Source organism: Bubalus bubalis, chromosome 2, assembly GCF_019923935.1.
Source record: "Bubalus bubalis isolate 160015118507 breed Murrah chromosome 2, NDDB_SH_1, whole genome shotgun sequence".
Lineage (NCBI taxonomy): Eukaryota > Metazoa > Chordata > Mammalia > Artiodactyla > Bovidae > Bubalus > Bubalus bubalis.
Window position 1 is genome coordinate 87086847 of NC_059158.1, and position 24939 is coordinate 87111785.

The 24939-nt window shown below is 34.7% G+C and overlaps 1 protein-coding gene across 5 annotated transcripts in view; it reads right to left on the reverse strand.

The window, feature by feature from the left end:
* The window catches only part of PSMD14 (proteasome 26S subunit, non-ATPase 14), a 110322-nt gene that overhangs the window by 32105 nt on the left and 53278 nt on the right, over positions 1–24939 (reverse strand). For all 5 annotated transcript variants that reach the window (XM_044934737.2, XM_044934740.2, XM_006074292.4 and 2 more), the window contains 4 exons: positions 13755–13826; positions 13410–13529; positions 11301–11371; positions 10163–10313 (listed from right to left, as the gene is read on the reverse strand). In XM_044934737.2, coding sequence (XP_044790672.1) covers positions 10163–10313; positions 11301–11371; positions 13410–13529; positions 13755–13826 — 414 coding nt within the window. The remainder of the gene's footprint in view (positions 1–10162; positions 10314–11300; positions 11372–13409; positions 13530–13754; positions 13827–24939) is intronic.

Below are 24939 nucleotides of genomic sequence, written 5' to 3' on the forward strand. Positions count from 1 at the left end.
CAAAGAAATCTTACTTTTTATGCCATTTCCAATGAAAAGCACTAAGAACTAAAACTGACTCATGCCAAATGCATATCACTGAATTGCTGTGATTTCTTAGTCTCAACTTTGCAACACGGAAATTATTTATAAAACGTCAATTTTAGTCCTGGAAAAGAAATTCCTGTGTGTATGTACATTTTCTTTCTTCATCCTTGGAGAATTGCTTATTGTAGCTAGAGATTTGTAGTACAACTTCCATATATTGGGAGAAAAGGGGGATGGAGTGTAACTAGCATAATGTACTTTTTTTTGACAAGTGAAGACATGCATCAAAATTCAAACAGTAAAGCCACAGTTCTGAATATATATACTTTAATGAAAACAAATCGATCTCTGGAAACTAGTATGGTGAAAGGTAATTAGACATTTTTAGATTCATGAAACTTTCTAAAAAGAATATAGTTAAGTCACGAAATAAAGTTTAGCAGAATTTTTATAGTCTATGCCTGTACTCAGTATGGTATAGGTATTTAAATGCTTAAGACACTCTGTGGAGTCAGAATCCTGCCTAAGTTAGAATTCTGGTTCTATCACCTGTGAGTTAATTGAGCTAAGTTAACTGCTATTTGACTTTTCAATGTCACCATGTGCTCATGAATGATACCATTTGATGATAAAATTAAATAAAACAATATTTGTGTACCTCTCTGGTGGCTCAGAGGTTAAAGCGTCTGCCTTCAATGCGGGAGACCCGGGTTTGATCCCTGGGTCGGGAAGATCCCCTGGAAAAGGAAAGGGCAACCTACTCCAGTATTCTTGCCTGGAGAATCCCATGGACGGAGGAGCCTGGTAGGCTACAGTCCACAGGGTTGCAAAGAGTCAGACACGACTGAGCGACGTCACTTTCACTTCCACCACTATGGTTCTTAGTGTTACTAACTGTGGCAGTCATGGACTTGCCCAGCTTGGATCTCCTTTTAGTAGAACCTACTGCAGACATAGCTGACTCACAAACTTCAGATGCTATGATTTTGGATCCTCTGGGGGTTCCCCAGGACACATCTCCCTAGGGCTATTCCCAGTCAATGACTGGGCACACCAAGGGTATTATTACAAACATAGCCATTCCTACCAAATAAGGGGTTCTTCTAAAGGACAACAGTCCCAAGGACTCCCCAACAGCCTGGCTGAAACTTTCTTAGGAGTATGCTGCAGTATGAGGCTCTTCCTACTCAATCCTACCTTCCCTTTCTCCTTCTACACAGTCAGACTTGTACTGCTGTCTGAAGAGTCTCCCCTTTATCCATTAAAGGTGTTTCCCCAAATAAATCTCTTGCATAGACCAAATCCCATTTTGGGATTTGATTCTTGGAGCACTCAAACTGACACAGTAAACTAAGCAGAATATTGCTACTGCAGTACAGTGTTAAAGTTTAAGACATATTCCCCTAGGAAAATTTCTAAATAAAATAAAAAATGTAACAGCTATACTGAATATTTTTTTTAATGACAATATGCCTAGAATTTTGGTATTCCTCTGTGATAGCTATTTCTAGAATCAGAGGTGACTAATAAACAGTGAACTTAAAAACTGAATTCCTCAGGGACTATTAATGTACAAGAGACCAGCATCTCTGGGTCACTGGTTGGGTAACGAACTTAACATTACCAAATCTGTCGGTGGCTACCCTGACAGTCAACACAAAAAGGACAAGTGACTTCAGACTCCTGTTTAGTAGACAAAAGAAAGCAACACAGTTAGTATGTTTATTGACAGTTCCACATAAAGTAAAGGAATAAAAGGCTCCAGAGACTAAAAGCTAGGGCTCACCCACGTTAGAAAGGTAGTAGGGAGGGGATAACGGAAATAAAGGATTTACATACATTTCTTGTGCTTTAACATCACCTTCCAAAAAAAAATACAAATATATCCTTCAAATTGCCATTTCTCAAAAGGCACAGTCATTTTCATACAAAAAAAAAAAGTAAAGCTCAATTACTTTGGTATGTATCCTTTTTACATATTTTTACTGGGCTTATTAATTAAATATTGCATAAAAATTACACTAATACTCAACAACCAAGAGGTAGGCGCTAATATTCTTAATTTATGGATAAGGAAACTGAGGCTCCAAGGACTTGAATAAATTAGATGAGATGACAACCAGTAAGTGACACCACTATCATCTGTACATACACAGGATGCCAAAGCCAGTAGTTTTCATCACCACGTTATCTGATGGAACAGTTATCCTAACACAAAAGCAAAAAAAAGACCACTCTTAGATTCAGTTACATCCCAGCAAGGTGTGTGTCTTATGTGCCACCAAACATCCATTCCCCAGCAGAGTACTTGGGACCCCTAATACACATACTACAGAAAAGATTCAATAGATTATCTATTGAACTGAAAAGCTCCAAGAAAGCATTTTGGGTTACTGGTTTTTGGTTGTTTTGTTTGTTTGTTTTTGGCCACACTGCATGGCATGTGGGATCTTTCCTGGGGTCAGTTTCCTGACCAGGGATGGAACCTGCACACCCTGCAATGGAAGCATTGAGTTTTAACCCCAAGACCACCAGGAAAGTCCCTTCCCCTTTGATTTGTGTTTAATTAGGAATAAAAACAGCACTGCGATGAACATTGGGGTACATGTGTCTCTTTCAATTCTGGTTTCCTCGGTGTGTATGCCCAGCAGTGGGATTGCTGGGTCATAAGGCAGTTCTACGGAGAAGGCAATGGCACCCCACTCCAGTACTGTTGCCCAGAAAATCCCATGGATGGAGGAGCCTGGTGGGCTGCAGTCCATGGGGTCGCTGGGAGTGGACAGGACTGAGCGACTTCACTTTCACTTTCCACTTTCATGCATTGGAGAAGGAAATGGCAACCCACTCCAGTGTTCTTGCCTGGAGAATCCCATGGACGGAGAAGCCTGGTGGGCTGCAGTCCACGGGGTCACACAGAGTTGGACACGACTGAAGCGACTTAGTAGTAGTAGGAATAAAAACTACATACAGAAAAGCTATTTGGAATATAAGAAGTGGCAGCAGGCATCCATTGAAAAGCTTACTAGTAGTCTAAGAATAACCACTGATTATTATTAGAATAATGATCAACTATGACTTAGAAGAAAATCTACAACCACAGTCAATTCTACCCTCCTGAGGAAATTACAGAGATAACACGCTAAAGCAGACAAAACTAAGTCCTAGGCTCAGAAACATCCTCACAATTAACAAGGGTTAATGTCAAATCATTTGAGTATGATCTTAAGCAACTAATATATATGGGCTATGATATAAAGTTACAGGTTCCATTTTCCGGTACAACACTGGCATTAAAACAGGGAGTAGTTCTTAGGGCCCTGTGTGTCCACTGCATGCCTGGCACACAGTGTGAGCGATAAATGTCTGTTGAATGAATGACCAGGGTTCATTAGACTGAAGATAGAAAAGTATTCAAGAGGCAAAAGAGTCAATAAATAATATTTTTATAGACAATAGGATATTGTTTTAAAGGTTTTCCTGCATCTTTATAGAAACAGTTGAATTCAAACTAATTTGAAGCAGATTTCTATCACTCAAATGCATAGAAATTACTAAACAACAATAAATTCGCCCACAAATTGCATTATTAATACAGAAGTTTGAAATTAAAAGAATGACACTTAAGAACTGTTAGTTGTGTATCAGATTTATACTTAGAATTTTAAACATAAAATTGCTTTAACATTCTTAGCTGACAATTTCTGATTATATAGATAAATTAGTGTTCTAAACTATTAAGTCTAGCAGGAATAGTATATGCATATTAATACCTAAAATATTTTCTTAGACATCCTCACAGATTATATCTGCATGTTATAAAACTTCAAATTGATACTAAGAGTGAAAAACGGCACAAACAAAAGATAATATAGTAACTAAACTTGTTCCAAGAGCTGGATGAGTATGCTCACAAAGCTATATTAGGAATAGAAATAGAATTTTTATGTGTCCTATTTTCTATTTTTCTCTTTCAGCCTGGAAAAGTAGGCAAAGAAAAGGTGTGTGTGTATACAAAATTCGAGATAAGGACTATTCAGCCCTTAAATTAACTTTTATGGGATACTGATGAAAAGAAAATCTTCTGAATAATAGCTAAATATATTCCACTAGCTTTAAAAGACAAATGACATGACAAACTTGAACACTAGCTCTGATTACACAAAATTCAGATTTATCAAGGCTAATGTCTATGAAACACTGGCTCATTGACCTTGTCAATCTCATGTTTCACTCATTTAAAATAAGACTCTATCATCACTAACATATACAAATTACTTCCTAAATCCTACAAAATTAGCTGCAGTTTTCTTACATGTTAAGTCAGAATTGGTGATAGCTGACCACTGACACACTCATTCCTTGATTTTATTTTATAACCACTTATGAAAAAAACTATTTTTTGCAGACACTGCATGAATTTCAGGACAAGGAAAAATTTCTCCCTTATCTTGTGGGGGAGACAACATTTAGACGTATGTGTGTGTGTGTGTGTGTGTGTGTGTGTGAAGTCGTTTCAGTCGTGTTTGACTCTTTGCAACCCTACGGATTGCAGCCCACCAGGCTCCGTTGTCCATGGGATTCTCCAGGCAAGAATACTGGAGTGGGTTGCCATGCCCTCCTCCAGGGGATCTTCCCAACTCAGGGATCGAACCCCATCTCCTGCAGCTCCTGCCCTGCAGGCGAATTCTTTACCACTGAGCCACTGGGGAAGCCCATAGACAGATGAATAAAACACAAAATGATTTTAATCACGTCAATTATCTTAAAGGCCAGAATTTTAACATAATATATTCACATTCTTTTTTCATCAGCATGCCCCAGAGAAATATGTTGGAAAAACACTAAGTGTCCAATAAAAAAATCAGCTGAATCAGACGACTATTCCTAAATTAGTCTGAGTGTACAAAATATAAAAAGGGAACTTTTTCATTTCTTTTGTAGCTGTTACCTTCACCTTCCTAAAGTGAGCAAATTAGTAATTAATTTATACACTTATTCTTAAAATTTTCAAAAATATTCAGATTCTATTTTTAAAAATATGCTACTCATTTTTCCTTTTAAGTATCAATTATTTTAATCTTTAGAATAGTGAAGTGACATTTATTGCACATCTTCAACATGCATGTGCACAGAATATATATATCACTTCACAATATTCATAACACTATGAGAGTTACTAAAATCCTTCTTTTACAGATGAGAAAACTGAAGCTCAAGAATATTAGATACCTTACTCAAGGTCATGCTGTAAAAAAAGAGTTAAAAACTGGATTCTAATGCAGACTTGACCCCAAAGCCTGCACTCTTTACTTATTCTCAGCCTTTATGAAATATAATTTTTAATAATAAAGTGCTAAAACAAAACTATTATTAAATAGTTTAAAATCTCCACCGTCTTAAAACTGTCTAATAGAAAATTTCTTGGATAAGTAAACTATTACCCGCCTTACCTTGAAAAAGACATAACCTTCTAGATATCTGAAAATAAAAAAGTAAGCTCTTATTAATTCCCTAATTCTTTCCTCCTTTATTTGTTTCTACTCTTCAAAGCCCTACCTTTTTTGTAAAACACTGATTTAAAAACAACAACAAAAACTACTCATTTTATATTCTAATATATCTGTGAAAAAAGAATGAACAAAAGAACCACTTTGAATGGTATAATTTCTACATTTTCCTCATAAAGTACAAGCTCCTTTTTTCTAAGTAACATCCTTAAAATTTGGTTCAAGCTTCATCTACTCTGTGCAGCTTACATTAATTTCTGCCTCCATTTAATTTAATTTGCATTTACTATGTTTGCTACACAAGTACTACTTTATTGCATGTCGACACATAAAAGGTTCTAAATAAGTATTAGTTGAATTATTTGTCACTCGCAACTAATTCAATAGTTACAGAAACAAAGCAGTATAGTATAGTTTGTATTATATCAGTATGCAGTGTAGGATTACCAGCATATATTTGGCAGAATGTTACCTGGCTCACTAGTGACACTAAATATGTATGACTTCTCAAAGAGGCTAAGACCATTTTTTATTTATTTCATACCCCAAAATCATTACCAAATAAGCATATCAGGTACACTTAAGAAGTATCTGATGATGAGTTGATCTGAAACCAGATAAACACCACATTTTCAGAAGCCCATTGGATATTTCCAATCAAAATAAACAAAAAATCGTCAAGAAAGTCCAGCCAATGTGAAGATTTATTTGGGATAAAGGGGTTTCAGTGATTTTTTTTATGCTTTCTAAATAGAGAATAGATACAAAGATTGTTTGGAGTCAGCAGGTAACATCTGAACATTTTATTGACAGGAATCCTGTGAAGAAAATTAGTTCTCAAAAAAAGTAGTAATAGTTGTAGTCTAGTTTTGACTTTGCACAAAGTGATTGTTCTTTTTGCCCTAATAAAGAATTACAGTCATATTACAAGCTGAATTTACTTCTAAGTTCATCGCTGGATCGAGTCCAGTTGTAGGCTGAATATATAGGATAACAAAACATTAAGCAAGAGGCTGCCACCATGCCTCTTGAAAACTAAAGTTTAAAACATTTTCATATGTGTTTTCATTATAAGTAAATTAAAAGAGAATCCTAAAAACTATTTCACTGGTAAATTTAGAGAGGAACTCATTGGTAATTTCTATAAGCTTACACCCCATTTAAATTACAAATGTTATTATCATTGATTTTTCACCTGTATCATTTTAAAATACTTACAGGCTTACACAATATACAGAGATATGGATTATTTATCATATAATACATTTTATTGTTTATGCTGATTAGGGATGTCACAAAAGCTGACAGACATGAGTCTGCCTAAATTGTTTTTAATTAATAGAAAAATACTATATAAGAAAATCAATTAATATATAATACCTACTAAAAATAGCACATAGAACTATTGAGAACTCCGAGAAAATGTACAGTTCCTTCCTCTGACTTATGCTGAAGAGAATGACATCTACCAATGTAAGTCAAGAAAAGGCCCTGCCATGACTTTGGTACTAATTTTCCATTCCCAAGTGATTCTAATTACATTGTTCATATTAAAGAGTCAGTAAACAGCTTGAGTTCTTCACTTTTATAGACCTAGATTCTTAGTCTTGTTCTGTTGCTTATTACATAATAGGATGATTTGGGGCAAAGTGATCTCTCTGACTCTATAAATTTTTTACTCTTTTATTGACAAACAGAATAAGAGAGTCTATTTCCAGAATTACCAAAAAGAATAAATGAGTTAAGTTCATACAGTTATTACCACAATACCTGGCACACAGCAAGAATTCATATACAGTCAAGTCAAGGAAAAAAGTGAAATAATAAAAGGAAATCAAACTTTATGGATTGAGATTACAAAGAAAGAATCCATTTTTACCTAATCACTCAAAATCAGGGGGATAATACTAGGACTTACAAAAATGAAAAGATAAAAATATACAGGAACTAAGTATTAAAAGAACTCTATGTTCTTTTAATATAGTATAGTATAGTACAGTATAGTATTTCTTAAGTTTAATTCTCTGATAATTAAGATACCTTTTTAAAAAGTAACCCATAAGTAACTCATTTAAGTAATAATTTAGTAAAAAGAACATTTTTAGTAAAACACATTTAGTAAAAAGAAAGTAAATAAATTGAAATACAGGTATATAGCAAACCTCAGAAGTTATCCATTCAGATCTGCCTAGTATCAGTTTCTATTATTATTTTTGTGGCTAGTTTCTGCCTCTGAGAGTTTCTGCCTAACTTAAATCATTTATACATAGACTGTCATTTTTTAACTCTTGATTTAATTATTTTAACAGCTTTGCTAAATCATATACAGAGACGGGGAAGGGCGAGTCCTATGTTATTATTCTTTTCTTTTTAAAGTTTATACTCTTAAATTTAATGATTAAACTAGAACACTCTGGCCATGGATTTAATAAAACTTAGTTTAATTCAAAGTTTTGAGACATTGAGAGAACTATAAATGATAATCAAACTCAGGTACCTTATAAATGAAGTTAATTATTGACAAAGAACTAGATCCTTATTTGAGGTAATATAATTGCATGAATATACATGTTAGGTACAACAAGTGATATGAATCAATGATAGATGCTTATACTACATTTTTTCCAAAACTGTTTTTTCAAGACATATAAAACTAGACAGCGATACATGTAATTCCATAAAGTAGTTTTTGATATATATTTTAAAATACTACATTTTATCACATTACAACTGTCATGTGATACAAGTGTATTTTTTAATGAATGCACTCTTTTAACATGAATTATGCTTAATTAGAAATAAACAATGCAAACTCCACTATTATATAATACCTAAACTAGGTTTGGAAACTAAAACTGCCAGTTAAAATACTATAAACAAAATAACCAAAACACATATTCACTTACTTACATTCTATTTTGAAAATGCTTTCTTTCATTGTATTTAACTTTATATTTTCCTTTACAAACTAGCCACTATCACGAGTTAAGTATCATAAAAAGTCACACTAAAACTACAAAACAGAAATATAATTATATTTAAATTTAAGTTTCAATTATTATTTGTAAGTGTTGTGGTGGGGGAATTTAATCACATAGTTATATTTCTAAAATAATTATTACTTCAATGAGTTACTTAAGGGTTACTTTTTTAAAAGGTATCTTAATTATCAGAGAATTAAACTTAAGAAATACTATACTGTAGTATAATTCATAAAACTAATAAAATTCAAGGATTTTCAATTCCTTTTATCTATATCAGTTAAAAAACAACACATTTAGTAAAAAGAAAGTAAATAAATTGAAATATAGGTATACAGCAAGCCTCAGAAGTTATCCATTCAGATCTGCCTAGTATCAGTTACTATTATTATTTTTGTGGCTAGTTTTTGCCTCTGAAAAGCTAAATCACATCTAATAGTATCATGATTTAGAGAAGACCTCAATTTTTATTCATCATAGTAATATAATGTCAAAAAGTGTTCAACTTCGAATTCATGACAGGAAAAAACTCCATGTTTTAACAGCCATATTTAGTTTGTTTGAGCTGGTGAGCAGATGTAAATGTAATCTGCATTACTATCAAACTCCAGGTCTGATAGATAGCAAGCTAATATTTATTTTTAAGTGCTCCAAAAATTATTTGTAAAAGCTGCATAAAAAGGATTCCATAAATGTATTGTGATTTTAACAATTATTCTACACTACAATGGAAGTACATGCTCAAACAAGACACCTCAGCAGTATTTTAAAGCAGTAACCACCTAGCCAATTTCTGTATGTTCTGTAGTTTTTCTAATCCACTCTCCCTGTGGTTGAGCAAAATCGAATTGCCTCTCACATTTGCAGACAGCTCTGTGAAGGTGATAATAGAGCTGCTCCCTGCTGTCATGAGGCAGGAAATAGGAAAATGGCATATGGGGCTACTAAGAAAGAAAAAGAAGGAAAAAAAAAGAAAAGAACGAACAAACAAAAAAAGAAGGAAAAAGAAAATAAAGAAGGAAAAAAGAACTAAACAAGAACAAAAGATTTCAACAAGAACAAATATAACCCAATATGCTTTTCAAGTTAATCTCTTTTCAGAATCATTTACCATATCTAATCATTCATCTCTGTCCTCACTCCAAAAATGCAAACGGTTGATACCAAGTGTTTGGGGCAAGTTTTCATTGTCTAAAATATTTGGAACATACAATTCCAGAATATGCCCTGTACAATGTCTGCACAACGGAGCTATTTAACTCGATTTGTTAAACATTGTGCCAATCCCAAATTTACCATTTTAAAATAAAAGGTAGAGAAATGTTTATGAAAATATTAATAAAATGTGAAAAGCAGGCTTTCAGTATGATTTAACATTTTTAAATCTATGAAATAAAATTTAAAGATAAACACATGATTAGACTGATTAAAGGAGAAACCAATCTCTAAACAGTTAAATCGCTAATAATAATAATACCAAGACACATTTATTGACTTGTAAGTTTTTTGTTTGGTTGTTTTTTTAAGTAGAGAGACCAGGGTTTCAGTGTGTAATTAAGAAAAGCTTTAAACAAAATAGATTTTTATTTAATGTATCTGTAAACAGAATGTGGCAGGAGATGCTAATAAAGACAGAATCCACTCTACCTTTCCTTTTACACTCTGAATGGGATCCACAACCACTGCCACAGCTCTCTCCGACAAGGCTTCAAAGCTCTGCTGAGTGTTGATATCCACACCAGAAAGCCAACAACCAAAGCCAGGGTGACTGTGATACCAACCAACCACCATCTCAGGCCTGAAACAAAGAGGGCATTTAGCCGTTCAGAATAGAAAAAGTCTTACATTTATGATATGAAAAGAAACAACACACTAACAGGGTATAAATTAAGAAGAGATGAAAAACACACAGGTGTGAAAAAACACCATTAGAAACACTGAAATCATACACCATATTACCCAGAAAACATGGAAATGAGTAAGTGTGACAAAGGAGTGCTATCATTAAGAGATGCACATTAGCAGTGGTAGATAAGGCTTTCAGTTTTTCACCTTGTTACCACACTTTCTCAGAGCCAGTTTTACCCTTTCAGCATTCAAGTAAATATCTACTCTTTAACTCCTTAGCTCTGGGAGTTGAATTTTTCAGGCAGAGTACATTTTTAACAATGGACACCAGGATCCACTGTTGTGAAAGGATTAAATATCAATTAAACCAGCAAGAGAACTAGGAACTCAGTCAAAAACCAATTTGCACTGTTCTGCCCAGCTGCTGAGCCTTTTGCTAACATTAATTTTGAAGTTTTTTCCACAGTACAAGAATTTGAGCAAGAGAATGACAACTATTGAGAGATTTAATCTGGGGTAAAAAACCTGAACAATATTTGAATTCTACTTTCCCTGTATGTAAAACTCAATATGACTACAAATATAATTCAATATTCAGAATTTTATTTAGCTGCAACTCTTGAATTTTGGAACATACACGCTCTTTCAATTATAAGTGACTAGAGAGTAACTCCATATGCTAAACAGAAAGAAGTTACAGTCCAAGTTTACTATGTAATGGTTGAGAATTTTAACATGAGGCATTTTTCTGACTGGCAAATTTCTTTGATTCTACAGAAAAGAGATACTAGATAGGTAAGCACTAAGAGTAACACTATCACATTAACAACATAGTTTTTTTTCCCTAAGAATGATATTCATGAACATCTAAAATTCTGAGACATATTGCTGAAAATATTTCCCATTATTCCATTATATGATCATTTGAAATATTTACCTTCCTGTCTGCTTCAACATATCCAACATTTTAGCTTGGAACACTGGATCAACTGCCTCTACACTGACGCCCTGGTTTAGAAAGAAAAAAAAAATGATTAGCTTCTACAAGAAAGAAAAAAAATTGTATTACAAGATAATGAACAAAAAGCTACTGCCAAGAAACCTATGTACATTATTTGGGGATACCAAAATAATTTAACAGATTTTGATACCCATATTTGATACCCATGTCATTCAATTATAATCCATACATCAATAAAACTTTTTAAATTGCCAAGTACCAAAAAACTGCCAAGTACCAAACTGCTGTTAATGAGTTAAGGTAATTTTTAGGATGCTTTATAAGAGTTTACGGTCATGACTAATGTGTACACACACAAATACACACCCACAAAAGAAATACCATATTAGTGAATCAATAACTTCTTGTTTAGATCTGTCTAGGCAAGCATACGTCCTAAAATCATCCTCTGATAACTGATAGGCAGTAAGTCTCTTCCATCTCATTCAAAGTTCTATGACTATTTGGCTATTGTTACAACCAACAGTTGAAGTCTTTTTCTTTTTTTTTCTTCAGTAATGTAAAGATCCTGGAAGGAAAATAATTTAACAATTTAAAGAGTTTTTTTGCTTGGTTTTTTGGGTGTCTGAGCTGGGAGGGGAGGAAGTTCAGTGCTTTTGTTAGGACTTCTTGGTAGATTAGGCAATTGGAAGGATACACACATTAAATATTACCTCAAATATAAAAGCATTCTCAAAAAACTTCCCACATGAGACAATCTGAAACCAAGTCTTTTAAATGCTCCATTATTTTGTTAGTTCAACCAAAAGAAAATTTTAGGACATGTAAGAATTAAAGGCATTCATATCATCTCTCCAGTGATAGATTACTGCCATTATAGCTCCCTCAAGGCTTCCCTCTAACATCAGGAATTTAAGTCTAATCTACTTAAACAAACCAGTTAACATAAGCACTTCTTCCCACCAAAACAAACAGTATTTTGAATTCTAATTGAGAGTGCATCCTCAAGAACAGGGGTATGCAATCTGCTGCCTACAGGCTAAGAATGTTTTTTTACATTTTTAAAGGGTGGTTTAAAAAAAAAAAAAACAAGAATATGAGACAGAGACATATGTCTTTACAGAAAAAGTTTGCTAACTCTTGGGCTAGAAGAGAAACTTTCCAATTCTACTACACAGAGTGAACGTAGAGATCAAATATTCTATTTTATATGATCAAACAAACACTTACAAGGAAATAAAGGATATTAAAACTTAAGAACCCTTTACTATAACAGATATCCACATAAGGATATTCATCAGATAAATATACATATTTTCTTAGGCAAATGGATGAGAAGAATTATGTGTGTTATTTTTTGGAAGGTCAGTAAATGGTTATTGGTTTTGGCCAGTTTTTAAAAATCTAAATACACACCTATCTACAAGCCCAATGCATTAAACAAAACAGAAAAAAAAAAAAAAAAAAAAAAAAAAAACTACAACCCCACCAAAAACTCCCACGGGTAGATGGGTGGAGGACTTTCCCAATCAGTATGTAGTATGCTTAGTCTGTGACAAATCACCACACCCAGGCAAAAAGAACTAAAGTCTGTCATGGTTTCTGTTTTTTTTAAACTTAACATTTTGAATAGGAAAAGCTTAAGAGTCATTTATCACCATATATAGAACATTTTTAAATGGGTGCTATTTCAAAACAATAAGAACAAAACATGAGGACTAGACAATGTACATGAAGTAAAACTTTAATTGAGTCTCTGAAATCTTTTTAACCAAGTATTCAAACTAATCAAACTAATATCCTACTATATTAAAATAAGTAACATAAATCCAGTACACTATGCTAGTTAAAGCTGAAACAAGAAGTAAAGGAATTAAATGCTAGCATCACTCAGTCTACAGACCGTTAGGGAATTCATAATTCATCTACAAGATTTAACTCAATACAGTCTAAAAATTATTCTTATTAATCTTTTATAATTAATTTTTCTAGCAGGAAAATTATAATATGATAAGAGTTATTTTGCAAAGGAAAAAAAAAAAAGAAACACATTTACTTGCAGCAGGCAACCATAAAAGTACTCACTGTTCCTGATTGTGGCATAGCAAACACATCAATCACTCTGACGGTGTAATCATCCACAAACTCTCCAAGCATAAGACCCATAACTTCCATTGGAACTCCAGCTCGGCCATGTTTTAACATCTGTAAAGAGGACGATACACAGACACAAAGCCTTTGAGATCTTCGAACACCCCTCCTTCTAATTAATAACCTAATTGTGTTTCACTGAAAATAAAACCACTCTATTTTATACATGCACCTAAAACGTTTATGTATGAGAGGGTTAACATGAAAAATATTTCAATGTAAAAGACACAGAGAAAGCAGCAGAGCTCAGTAAAACCAGAAACTCCATTCAACACTTACTTTTAACAGTGCCAGGGAAGAGATATAGACTTGTTCTGCTGTGTCCACTGCAGGAGCATCTGTAGGTGGCCCCTAGAAACAAGCATAGAAATCATTATAAATACAGAGAAATTATGAGTTCAAAATTAAAGTCACACATTATTTAAACATGATTATTTTAAAAGAATTTAGAGAAAACATGTTAAGTATCCTTTTATTCAGCTACAACATAAACAATCAAAACAAGCTTGCAAATATCAAACCTGTAGAAAACATCAAACTTAGCATTCAGGCAAGTTTCCAATGGATGTAATGCATGAATATTTCAGCAATGCTAGCTCACCTCCACTACAAAATAGATACAATGCACCAGTTAGCTATGTTTCTTACCTCAATGTGAATGTAAACTGCTGTTGGACTAGTATGATTAACTGAAGAACCAACACAAACAGTAAATTCTGTGAGCATGATTTTCAGCTAAAGACAGCATGTAGACTGGGGCTTTGGGATCTCTGCCGATATCTGTATGGGGATGAAGTAGGGGGGCGGAGAAGACTTCTAATCCCTAGGTGAAAGAGCTGTGAAAACAACATGCTCTGCACTTCACCTGAAGTTGTTCCCTTCCCTTACACAACATCAAATTTAACACAACTGGCCCAGATGTGAGCAAACTGGCTGAGACTGGTGTTAGCTAGTCTTTGGAAAAGACTTCCAAATCGTGACAACCACCTTTAAAGAAAACATTACTAGTAATCTTACTACAGCCTAAGAAGATATTATGTTTGTCCCTAAAGATTCTGTCTTATTCATCAAAAGCACCAAATCTGTTTTTACTATAACATTCTGCTACATAAAGTAATTTACATATAGTTCTTACCCTCAATATGACTACAATCTTATAAAATTAATTCTGCCCCAATCAGTGTATATAGAAAGCTTCTTGGTTTTTTTAATACTGAGGATTCTGGGAAAATGACATGACATGTACTTTTAACTGCCAGGTCCTGTTTTGCTTAAAAGTCCCCTTTCCTTAACAATAACTGTTACAAATTATATAATGAATATGTTAGTTACCTAAACTGTAAGTCAATGCTCTAACTCGCTTTTATGGACTTGCTTATTACTAAAATTAAACAATTGCTTTACTCATTACATTTCACACTTATAGGTCTCTGTGTACTTTATGCTTCTTCTTGTCTATTTATATGCCAAATTCTGTGATTTTTTGTTTTGTTTTGTTTAAAAGCTCATAATATTTACTGGAAGCACTGAGTATAAAAAGTTCCAGAGTAAGTTTTCTCTAAATATAAGCAACACATACAAAAATTACCTCTGTTCACTTATATACAAAGTGGTGAGAAAAATAAAATCCTTCAAATATTATGTTTAAAAATAAATACCAGATAATACATTTTTTAAAGTACCAAATTCTTCAATCTATTATCACCTAATGCAGCTTTACTGCTTGCCTTTCAAATAGTTATGAAAACTCTAAGGTAAACTAAAGTGCTATAATGCCAAAACATTTGTTGAGGTCATCATATAAAACATGATAATTTTGTTGATATGACCATTTTATTCATCTCAGAAAGTTAAGAAAGTTTAAGAAAAAAGAGACGGTAGTAGTAAATTAGTCAACTTCAACAAGAAGTTTTGGGAGAAATAATACTTTAAGGTCAGGATAATGAACATTACATTTATAAAAATTATTTTCTGATTCAGAGCAACTTTAAAAAATGCTCACAACAAAAGAATTTAAAACTGATATTTAGGTTATAGCTATTAATATAGCCTTTCTCAACTTTCCAGAAAATACTTACTAAGAAAAGAAAAAGAATAGGGAAATAAAACATCACATCATCACCAAATGCATTGCCAACAAAATTCAGAAACTATTTCTCCTGTCAATGAAAGAACACTGTTCTGTTCAACAGTATATAATATCTAGTACCTAGCAAAGTGCCTGGCACATGGAACTCAGTAAGAAATGGTTGGAAAAAAACAAAAGAATGAACAAATTAAGGTAGTGCCAAGTCAAAAGAACAGAAAGGAAGAATATCCACCAGTCACCCTGGGCGTGAGAACAGCCACACGCAAGTATATGTAAAGATCCTCAGCTTCTCTCTATGGTCTTCCGATTCAGAAACATACTAACAGAAAGCCACGCAGCCGGTTCCTCTATTGTACAGGTGTTGTGTTTTGAGACTGCAGCCAGTGATATTTTCTATTACCCCCTCCATTAGTATTCTGTTTTTTGCTCTAGTTAGAATAAATTGCCCCCAAAACAACTTGGCAAGACACTGTCTATGTAAAACACTGTCTATGGGATAGATGTGTTAAGGATCTCCAGTAGCAGAGAATATCTGCTATCATTTTTCTATCATTATGCTCACTTGTTCAGAATAGCACACAACCAGGAAATGAAGGTGAAGAAAACCCCACCAAAGACTCTGGAAATTAAGCTAAGACAATTATGTAAGAGCCAGTACAGCTGTAGGTAAAAAGATGACCTGAGCTGAGAAAAATGTGGACCTATGGACAACTTACCTACATTGCCTTCCGGCAAACACTCATGAGGAATACCATTCAGACAATTCAAGGAGAGGAAAGTCACTTAAAAGTAAGAATCATAAACAAATTTCTAGAAAACTGTTTAGCATCAGTAGATTACAACATGATTTCTTATCTTTGGAATAGAATCTTGTAGGACAGACCAAGGTTAAAGCATGAAAAATAATGCAGAATTAAAATTACACTGGAGGAAACAAGGATAAAAATAACACTATCACACATTTAATTCAGTAATGTAGAATATAAACTTTAGAAAATGTCTTACAATGCAGAGTAAAAAGTTAGAGATGAAAACTATTAGAAACATAATGATACTTAAAGAGAAAGTAAGGAGATACAAACTATGAAATACAGTTGATCCTAAGGAGAAAATAAGAAATGGAAAGCATCAATTAAGACAAAGCAAAAGAAAAATTTCTTGAATAATAAAAAAAAAAAAACCTCAACTTTGTACTACTAAATGTCAATGGCAGTAACCAATGAAGAAAAGTGTTTGTAAAGTTTTAGGTAAATCTTAACTGCATAGATAAAGCATAATTTCTAAAACCAAACAAATAGGAAAACTCAATAACCTGAAGAAAAAAATGCAGCTCAGGCTGACTTTGGATTTCTTTGCAACATTAAATGGCACAGTTTCAGATTTTTAAGGGAGAAACCCTGTGAAGTCAAACGCATTATCAGATCAGATCAGATCAGTCACTCAGTCGTGTCTGACTCTTTGCGACCCCATGAATCGCAGCACGCCAGGCCTCCCTGTCCATCACCAACTCCCGGAGTTCACTCAGACTCACGTCCATCGAGTCAGTGATGCCATCCAGCCATCTCATCCTCTGTCGTCCCCTTCTCCTCCTGCCCCCAATCCCTCCCAGCATCAGTCTTTTCCAGTGAGTCAACTCTTCGCATGAGGTGGCCAGAGTACTGGAGTTTCAGCTTTAGCATCATTCCTTCCAAAGAAATCCCAGGGCTGATCTCCTTCAGAATGGACTGGTTGGATCTCCTCGCAGTCCAAGGGACTCTCAAGAGTCTTCTCCAACACCACAGTTCAAAAGCATCAATTCTTCGGCGCTCAGCCTTCTTCACAGTCCAACTCTCACATCCATACATGACCACAGGAAAATCCATAGCCTTGACTAGACGAACCTTTGTTGGCAAAGTAATGTCTCTGCTTTTGAATATGCTATCTAGGTTGGTCATAACTTTCCTTCCAAGGAGTAAGCGTCTTTTAATTTCATGGCTGCAGTCACCATCTGCAGAGATTCTGGAGCCCAGAAAAATAAAGTCTGACACTGTTTCCACTGTTTCCCCATCTATTTCCCATGAAGTGGTGGGACCGGATGCCATGATCTTCGTTTTCTGAATGTTGAGCTTTAAGCCAACTTTTTCACTCTCCACTTTCACTTTCATCAAGAGGCTTTTGAGTTCCTCTTCACTTTCTGCCATAAGAGTGGTATCATCTGCATATCTGAGCTTATTGATATTTCTCCCGGCAATCTTGATTCCAGCTTGTGTTTCTTCCAGTCCAGCGTTTCTCATGATGTACTCTGCATAGAAGTTAAATAAACAGGGTGACAATATATAGCCTTGACGAACTCCTTTTCCTATTTGGAACCAGTCTGTTGTTCCATGTCCAGTTCTAACTGTTGCTTCCTGACCTGCATACAAATTTCTCAAGAGGCAGATCAGGTGGTCTGGTATTCCCATCTCTTGAAGAATTTTCCACAGTTTGTTGTGATCCACACAGTCAAAGGCTTTGGCATAGTCAATAAAGCAGAAATAGATGTTTTTCTGGAACTCTCTTGCTTCTTCTATGACCCAGAGGATGTTGGCAATTTGATCTCTGGTCCCTCTGCCTTTTCTAAAACCAGCTTGAACATCAGGAAGTTCACGGTTCACATATTGCTGAAGCCTGGCTTGGAGAATTTTGAGCATCACTTTACTAGCATGTGAGATGAGTGCAATTGTGCGGTAGTTTGAGCGTTCTTTGGCATTGCCTTTCTTTGGGATTGGAATGAAAACTGACCTTTTCCAGTCCTGTGGCCACTGCTGAATTTTCCAAATTTGCTGGCATATTGAGTGCAGCACTTTTACAGCATCATCTTTCAGGATTTGGAATAGCTCAACTGGAATTCCATTACCCCCACTAGCTTTGTTCGTAGTGATGCTCTCCAAGGCCCACTTGACTTCACATTTCAGACTTTTTTTTTTTGACCAAGTATAATGCATTTGCCTTTTCATACTGTTCATGGCAATGAAACTAAGCCATGAACAGTATGAAAAGGCATATGCATTATACCTGGTCAAAAAAAAAAAGTCTGAAAGCCTACAAATATATTACTAAATATACAAGGACTCAGAAAAAATGATTCCAGTAATCTTCCTTCAAAGAACTTCCTGAAAATGAGCCAGTTGAGACCCCACAAATCAAAATTACAAAGTCAAAAATGGAAACACCATTATATAAAACAATCTGTTAAAACTACCGAAAGACAGTTAAAAACAGAGACAGATCTAAATAATATAAATAACCAGGGTTCAAAACTACAGATATTACCCAATAACTATACAGAGCAATGGATAGAAATAAAAGTATACAAAACTCTATCTGATATATAGAAGGGGAAAAAAGAGATTTAAGTGTTGACTTAGACTAGTATATAAATATGGATTTAAGAGTCTTTTGAACAACTTTAAAATACCCATGATAACCATTAAAGTTGATTATAGACCTTACCAAACCCCTGGAGATGAAAAAGCTAAGACAAAACTAACAATAAAAATCAGAGTACCAAGAAGGGAACAAAACAAAAATAGCAAACAACATAAGTTAAGACCAAATATATTGGTAATGAAAAAATATAAATGAAGTAAAAGTCTCTCATTTGTGGTTTAAAATGGAAATTCATGTATATGTTTCTTTTTATAAAACAAGCCACAATGGCCACTGTGTTTTACTCACCTTGCTTTTCTTCAGGGATGTATTACATCAACAGATTTCCTAGTAGTAAATCACCTTTACATTTCCAGGATAAATTGTTCAAGTTTGATTTATTATTATGTTAACATTTTAAAATATATTTATTTCTATTATTTTATATATTAGTATATTATTTTTACATAAGTGAGACTAAACAGGCATTTTATTTTTTCTGTTAAATTTGTCAGGTTTTGATATCACTATACTCAATTTATTAAATGTTTGGAAAGTTTACAACTTCCCATTTTCTATGTTCTAATAAAATACGTATACTAAATTATGTACGTCTTAAAATTTAAATTTGGACAAGCTCATTAATAAAATATTTACCTTTGAAGCTGATTTTAGAACTTATTTTTATGACAGTGGTATTAATAAATTCAGGTTACCTGTCTTGAAACTAGATGGACTATTATATTGTTCCACAAAGTTTCATTTCATTTAGATTCAAAGTTATCCCCACAGAATCAGTCTATTTTATCTCTTTTTTTAAACTGTTCAATATGGATAACATTTCACATTAAATTTCTTTCTCCATATCACATTACTACTACCCAGAGAACTGATTTACATTTAAAAACAAATCAAACCATGATAAAAATATTGGTTAAGGGAACACTTCCTAATTCATTCTGTGAGGTCAACACTACCCGAATACCAAAACCAGACAAAACCACTACAAGATAAGAAAACTACAGATAGACCAGCATCTCTTACAAACATCAGTGAAAAAATCCTTAACAAATTACTAAAAGAACACAGGAGCATAGTCAAAAGACTATCTATATATATGACTGAGTGGGATTAAAACTTGCAATGCAAGGATGGTTCAACAAACAGAAACTGGCCAATGTAATACACCACATTAAGCAAATGAAGGGTGGGGGGATAAATGATCATTTCTATGCAGAAAAAGCATCTGAAAAAATTCAACACTCTTCATGATAAAACACTTGACAAACTAGGTACAGAAGAAAACTACCTCAACACAATAAAAGTCATAGATGAAAAATCCACAGTGAACATAATGTCCCATGTTGGTGAAAAATTGAAAACTTTTCCTCTAAGATGAGGAACAAGGCAAAGATGCCTGCTTTTATCACTTGATTCCCTGGTGGCTCCATCAGTGAAGAGCTGGCCTGCAATGAAGGAGACGAGGGTTTGATCCCTGTGTCGGGAAGATCCCCTGGAAAATGGAATGGCAGCCCACTCCAGTATGCTTGCCTGGGAAATCCCATGGACAGAGGAACCTGATGGTCTACATATAGTCCATGGGGTTGTAAGAGTTGGACATGACTTAGCAACTAAACCACCACCACCACTCAACATAGTACTAGAAGTTCTAGTGAGAGCAATTAGGCAAGAAAAAAAAGTAAAAGGCATGCAAACTAGAAAGGAAAAACTAAAATTATCTATTTGAGATAATATAATCTTATACACAGAAAATACTAAAAGTATGTTAGTTACTCAGTCATTTCTGACTCTGCCACCCCATGGAGACAGGAGGCTCCTCTGTCCATGGAATTCTTTAGGCAAGAATACTTGAGTTGAGTTGCTATTTCCTGAAAACTCCACCAAAAAAACCCTGAAGTCTCCATGAAAAGGGTATTAGATCTAATAGGTAAATTCAGTAAAGTAGCAGGACACAAAGTTAACACTCAAAAACAATGCATTTCATTAACAAATAATGAACAATCTGAAAAAGAAATTACAAAAATAATCTCATTTATAATGTCATTAAAAAAGAATGAGATACTTAGGAATTAAGTTAACCAAGGAAATGAAAGACTTGTACAATGAAAACCACATATACTGCTGCAAGAAATTAGAGAAGATATAAATAAATAGAAATATATCCCATGTTCATGGACTGGAAAATTTAATATTGTTAAAATGTCAAGACTACTCAAAGTGATCTACAGATTCAAAGCAATCTCTGTCAAAATTTCAATGAAAACTTTTGCAGAAACACAATACCTATTCTAAAATCATATGAAATCTCAAGGGACCTTGAAGAGCCAAACAATCTTCAAAAGAAAGCAAAATGAAAAGACTCACACTTCCTGATTTCAAAATTACCACAAAGACAGTAATAAAAAAAAATATGGCACTACACATAGGAACAGACATAAAAACCAGTGGAACTGAACAGAGAGCCAAAAATAAACCCTGGTGTATACAGTCACATGATTTTTAACAAGAATGCCAAGGATGCCAAAACAATAACTGTAAATTATATATCCAAAATACAAAGAGAACTCCTGAAACAACAAAAAAATCTGATTAAAAATGGGCAAAGACCTTGAACAGTACACCAGTGTTCACAGCAATATTATTCACAAGAGCTAAAGAGTGGAAGCAAGCCAAATGTGCACCAAAAAATGAATGGGTAAGCAAAATGTGGTATACACACACATGGTGGAATATTACTCAGTCTTTAAAAAGAAATTCTGCAATATGCTACAATATCAGTGAACTCTGAAGACGTTATTTTAAGTGAAATAAGCCAAACAAAAATGACAAGGACTATATGATTCCACTTACATGCTGAAGTACTTACACAAAGATGTCAAAAATCATAAAGACAGACAATATAATGATGGCTGTTAGGGGCTACAGGAAGAGGAGTATGGAAAATTAATGTTTATTTCATGCAAAGATGAGCTCGATAAAGGAGAGAAATGGTATGGACCTAACAGAAGCAGAAGATATTAAGAAGAGATGGCAAGAATACACAGAAGAACTATACAAAAAAGATCTTCACGACCCAGATAATCATGATTGCGTGATCACTGACCTAGAGCCAGACATCCTGAATGTGAAGTCAAGTGAGCCTTAGAAAGCATCACTACAAACAAAGCTAGTGGAGGTGATGGAATTCCAGTTGAGCTATTCCAAATCCTGAAAGATGATGCTGTAAAAGTGCTGCACTCAATATGCCAGCAAATTTGGAAAATTCAGCAGTGGCCACAGGACTGGAAAAGGTCAGTTTTCATTCCAATCCCAAAGAAAGGCAATGCCAAAGAACGCTCAAACTACCGCACAATTGCACTTATCTCACACGCTAGTAAAGTGATGCTCAAAATTCTCCAAGCCAGGCTTCAGCAATATGTGAACCGTGAACTTCCTGATGTTCAAACTGGTTTTAGAAAAGGCAGAGGGACCAGAGATCAAATTGCCAACATCCTCTGGGTCATAGAAAAAGCAAGAGAGTTCCAGAAAAACATCTATTTCTGCTTTATTGACTATGCCAAAGCCTTTGACTGTGTGGATCACAACAAACTGTGGGAAATTCTTCAAGAGATGGGAATACCAGACCACCTGATCTGCCTCTTGAGAAATTTGTATGCAGGTCAGGAAGCAACAGTTAGAACTGGACATGGAACAACAGACTGGTTCCAAATAGGAAAAGGAGTTCGTCAAGGCTATATATTGTCACCCTGTTTATTTAACTTCTATGCAGAGTACATCATGAGAAACGCTGGACTGGAAGAAACACAAGCTGGAATCAAGATTGCCGGGGGAAATATCAATAACCTCAGATATGCAGATGACACCACCCTTATGGCAGAAAGTGAAGAGGAACTCAAAAGCCTATTGATGAAAGTGAAAGTGGAGAGTGAAAAAGTTGGCTTAAAGCTCAACATTCAGAAAACGAAGATCATGGCATCCGGTCCCACCACTTCATGGGAAATAGATGGGGAAACAGTGGAAACAGTGTCAGACTTTATTTTTCTGGGCTCCAGAATCTCTGCAGATGGTGACTGCAGCCATGAAATTAAAAGACGCTTACTCCTTGGAAGGAAAGTTATGACCAACCTAGATAGCATATTCAAAAGCAGAGACATTACTTTGCCAACAAAGGTTCGTCTAGTCAAGGCTATGGATTTTCCTGTGGTCATGTATGGATGTGAGAGTTGGACTGTGAAGAAGGCTGAGCGCCGAAGAATTGATGCTTTTGAACTGTGGTGTTGGAGAAGACTCTTGAGAGGCCCTTGGACTGCGAGGAGATCCAACCAGTCCATTCTGAAGGAGATCAGCCCTGGGATTTCTTTGGAAGGATGATGCTAAACTGAAACTCCAGTACTCTGGCCACCTCATGCGAAGAGTTGACTCATTGGAAAAGACTCTGATGCTGGGAGGGATTGGGGGCAGGAGGAGAAGGGGACGACAGAGGATGAGATGGCTGGATGGCATCACTGACTCGATGGACGTGAGTCTGAGTGAACTCCGGGAGTTGGTGATGGACAGGGAGGCCTGATGTGCTTTGATTCAGGGGGTCGCAAAGAGTCGGACACGACTGAGCGACTGATCTGATCTGATCTGATCTGATTTTAGTTTAAACCAGTTAATTATTTAGAGCTAGGCAAGGAAACACATTCTGGGTACAAACTCAACTGAACAAATAAAACAATATAAAATTGACAATATAACCTAAATTTGCTGAATATAGGCATACACTGGAAGCACTGTGAGTTCAATTCCAGACCACTCCAATAAAGTAAATACTGCAATAACTCAAGCCATATAAATACTTTGGTTTTCAAGTACATATAAAAGTTATGTTTATTCTATACTGTAGTCTAAGTGTGCAATAGCACTGTGTTTAAAAAATGTATATACTTAATTTAAAAATACTTTATTGCTAAAAAATGTTAACCATCATCTCAGGCTTCAGTGAGTCATAATCTTTTTGCTGGCGGAGGGTTTGAAATATTGAGAACTACCAAAACATGACATAGAGACACAAAGTAAATAAATGCTGTTAGAAAAACAGCACAATAGACGTTCTCAACGCAGGGTTACCACAAATGCTCAATTTGTGGGAAAAAAAAAAAAAAACACAAACAATTATCTGCAAAGGACAATAAAGTGAAACTAGGTAAAATGAGGTATGCCTCCACTAAAAAAGAAAAAAACCTTGAAAAAATAGTTGCCCCACTTATAACAAGTCAATACCCAAGTTAACAAAATACTAAAATCTTACCGGAAAATTGGGCAAAGAATATAAAGCAACTAATTACATAAAAAATAATGAAATAAATGAAAAATGTTCAACCTCTCTAGTTGACCTCCTTTAATTAAGAAATGCCAATTAACACATTAAGACATTGTTGTTGCTGTTGTTCCTATCAAACAAGCTTTACAATGCCCAATTTTGGAGCAGGTATGATAAAAGACACACTCTCAGCACTATTGGTGGGAAAGTGAATTAGTACAATCTATCAGAAAAGCAACTGAGCAATGTACATCAAGAGACTTACAAACGCACAAACTTTTTAACCTGCTTTTGCACTACTAGAAATTGTTTAAGTAAATAAACAGAGATGTTAGCATGAACCAGAACATTCATCATAAACCTTTTAATAAATGCAGATAAACCTTAGAACAAAACAACCAATAATTTAAAAATACTGTTTAAAATTCCTTTCTCTGTGATCTCAGATGACTCTAGCCATCTTAATTATCAATATTACCTTAAGTTAAAACTACCCTAGCCTGCTGCTATATTGAATGAATATTTTTAACTTCCCATATTGAAGGAACTGATAAAAAGGAGTATGGCTGTTCAGTACATTCACTGGAGGCAGAGTTCTCTCCCGTTCTGGAGGCTCATGATAACAGAGGCAAATTACGAGCAATCACACAAGCTTCTACGTT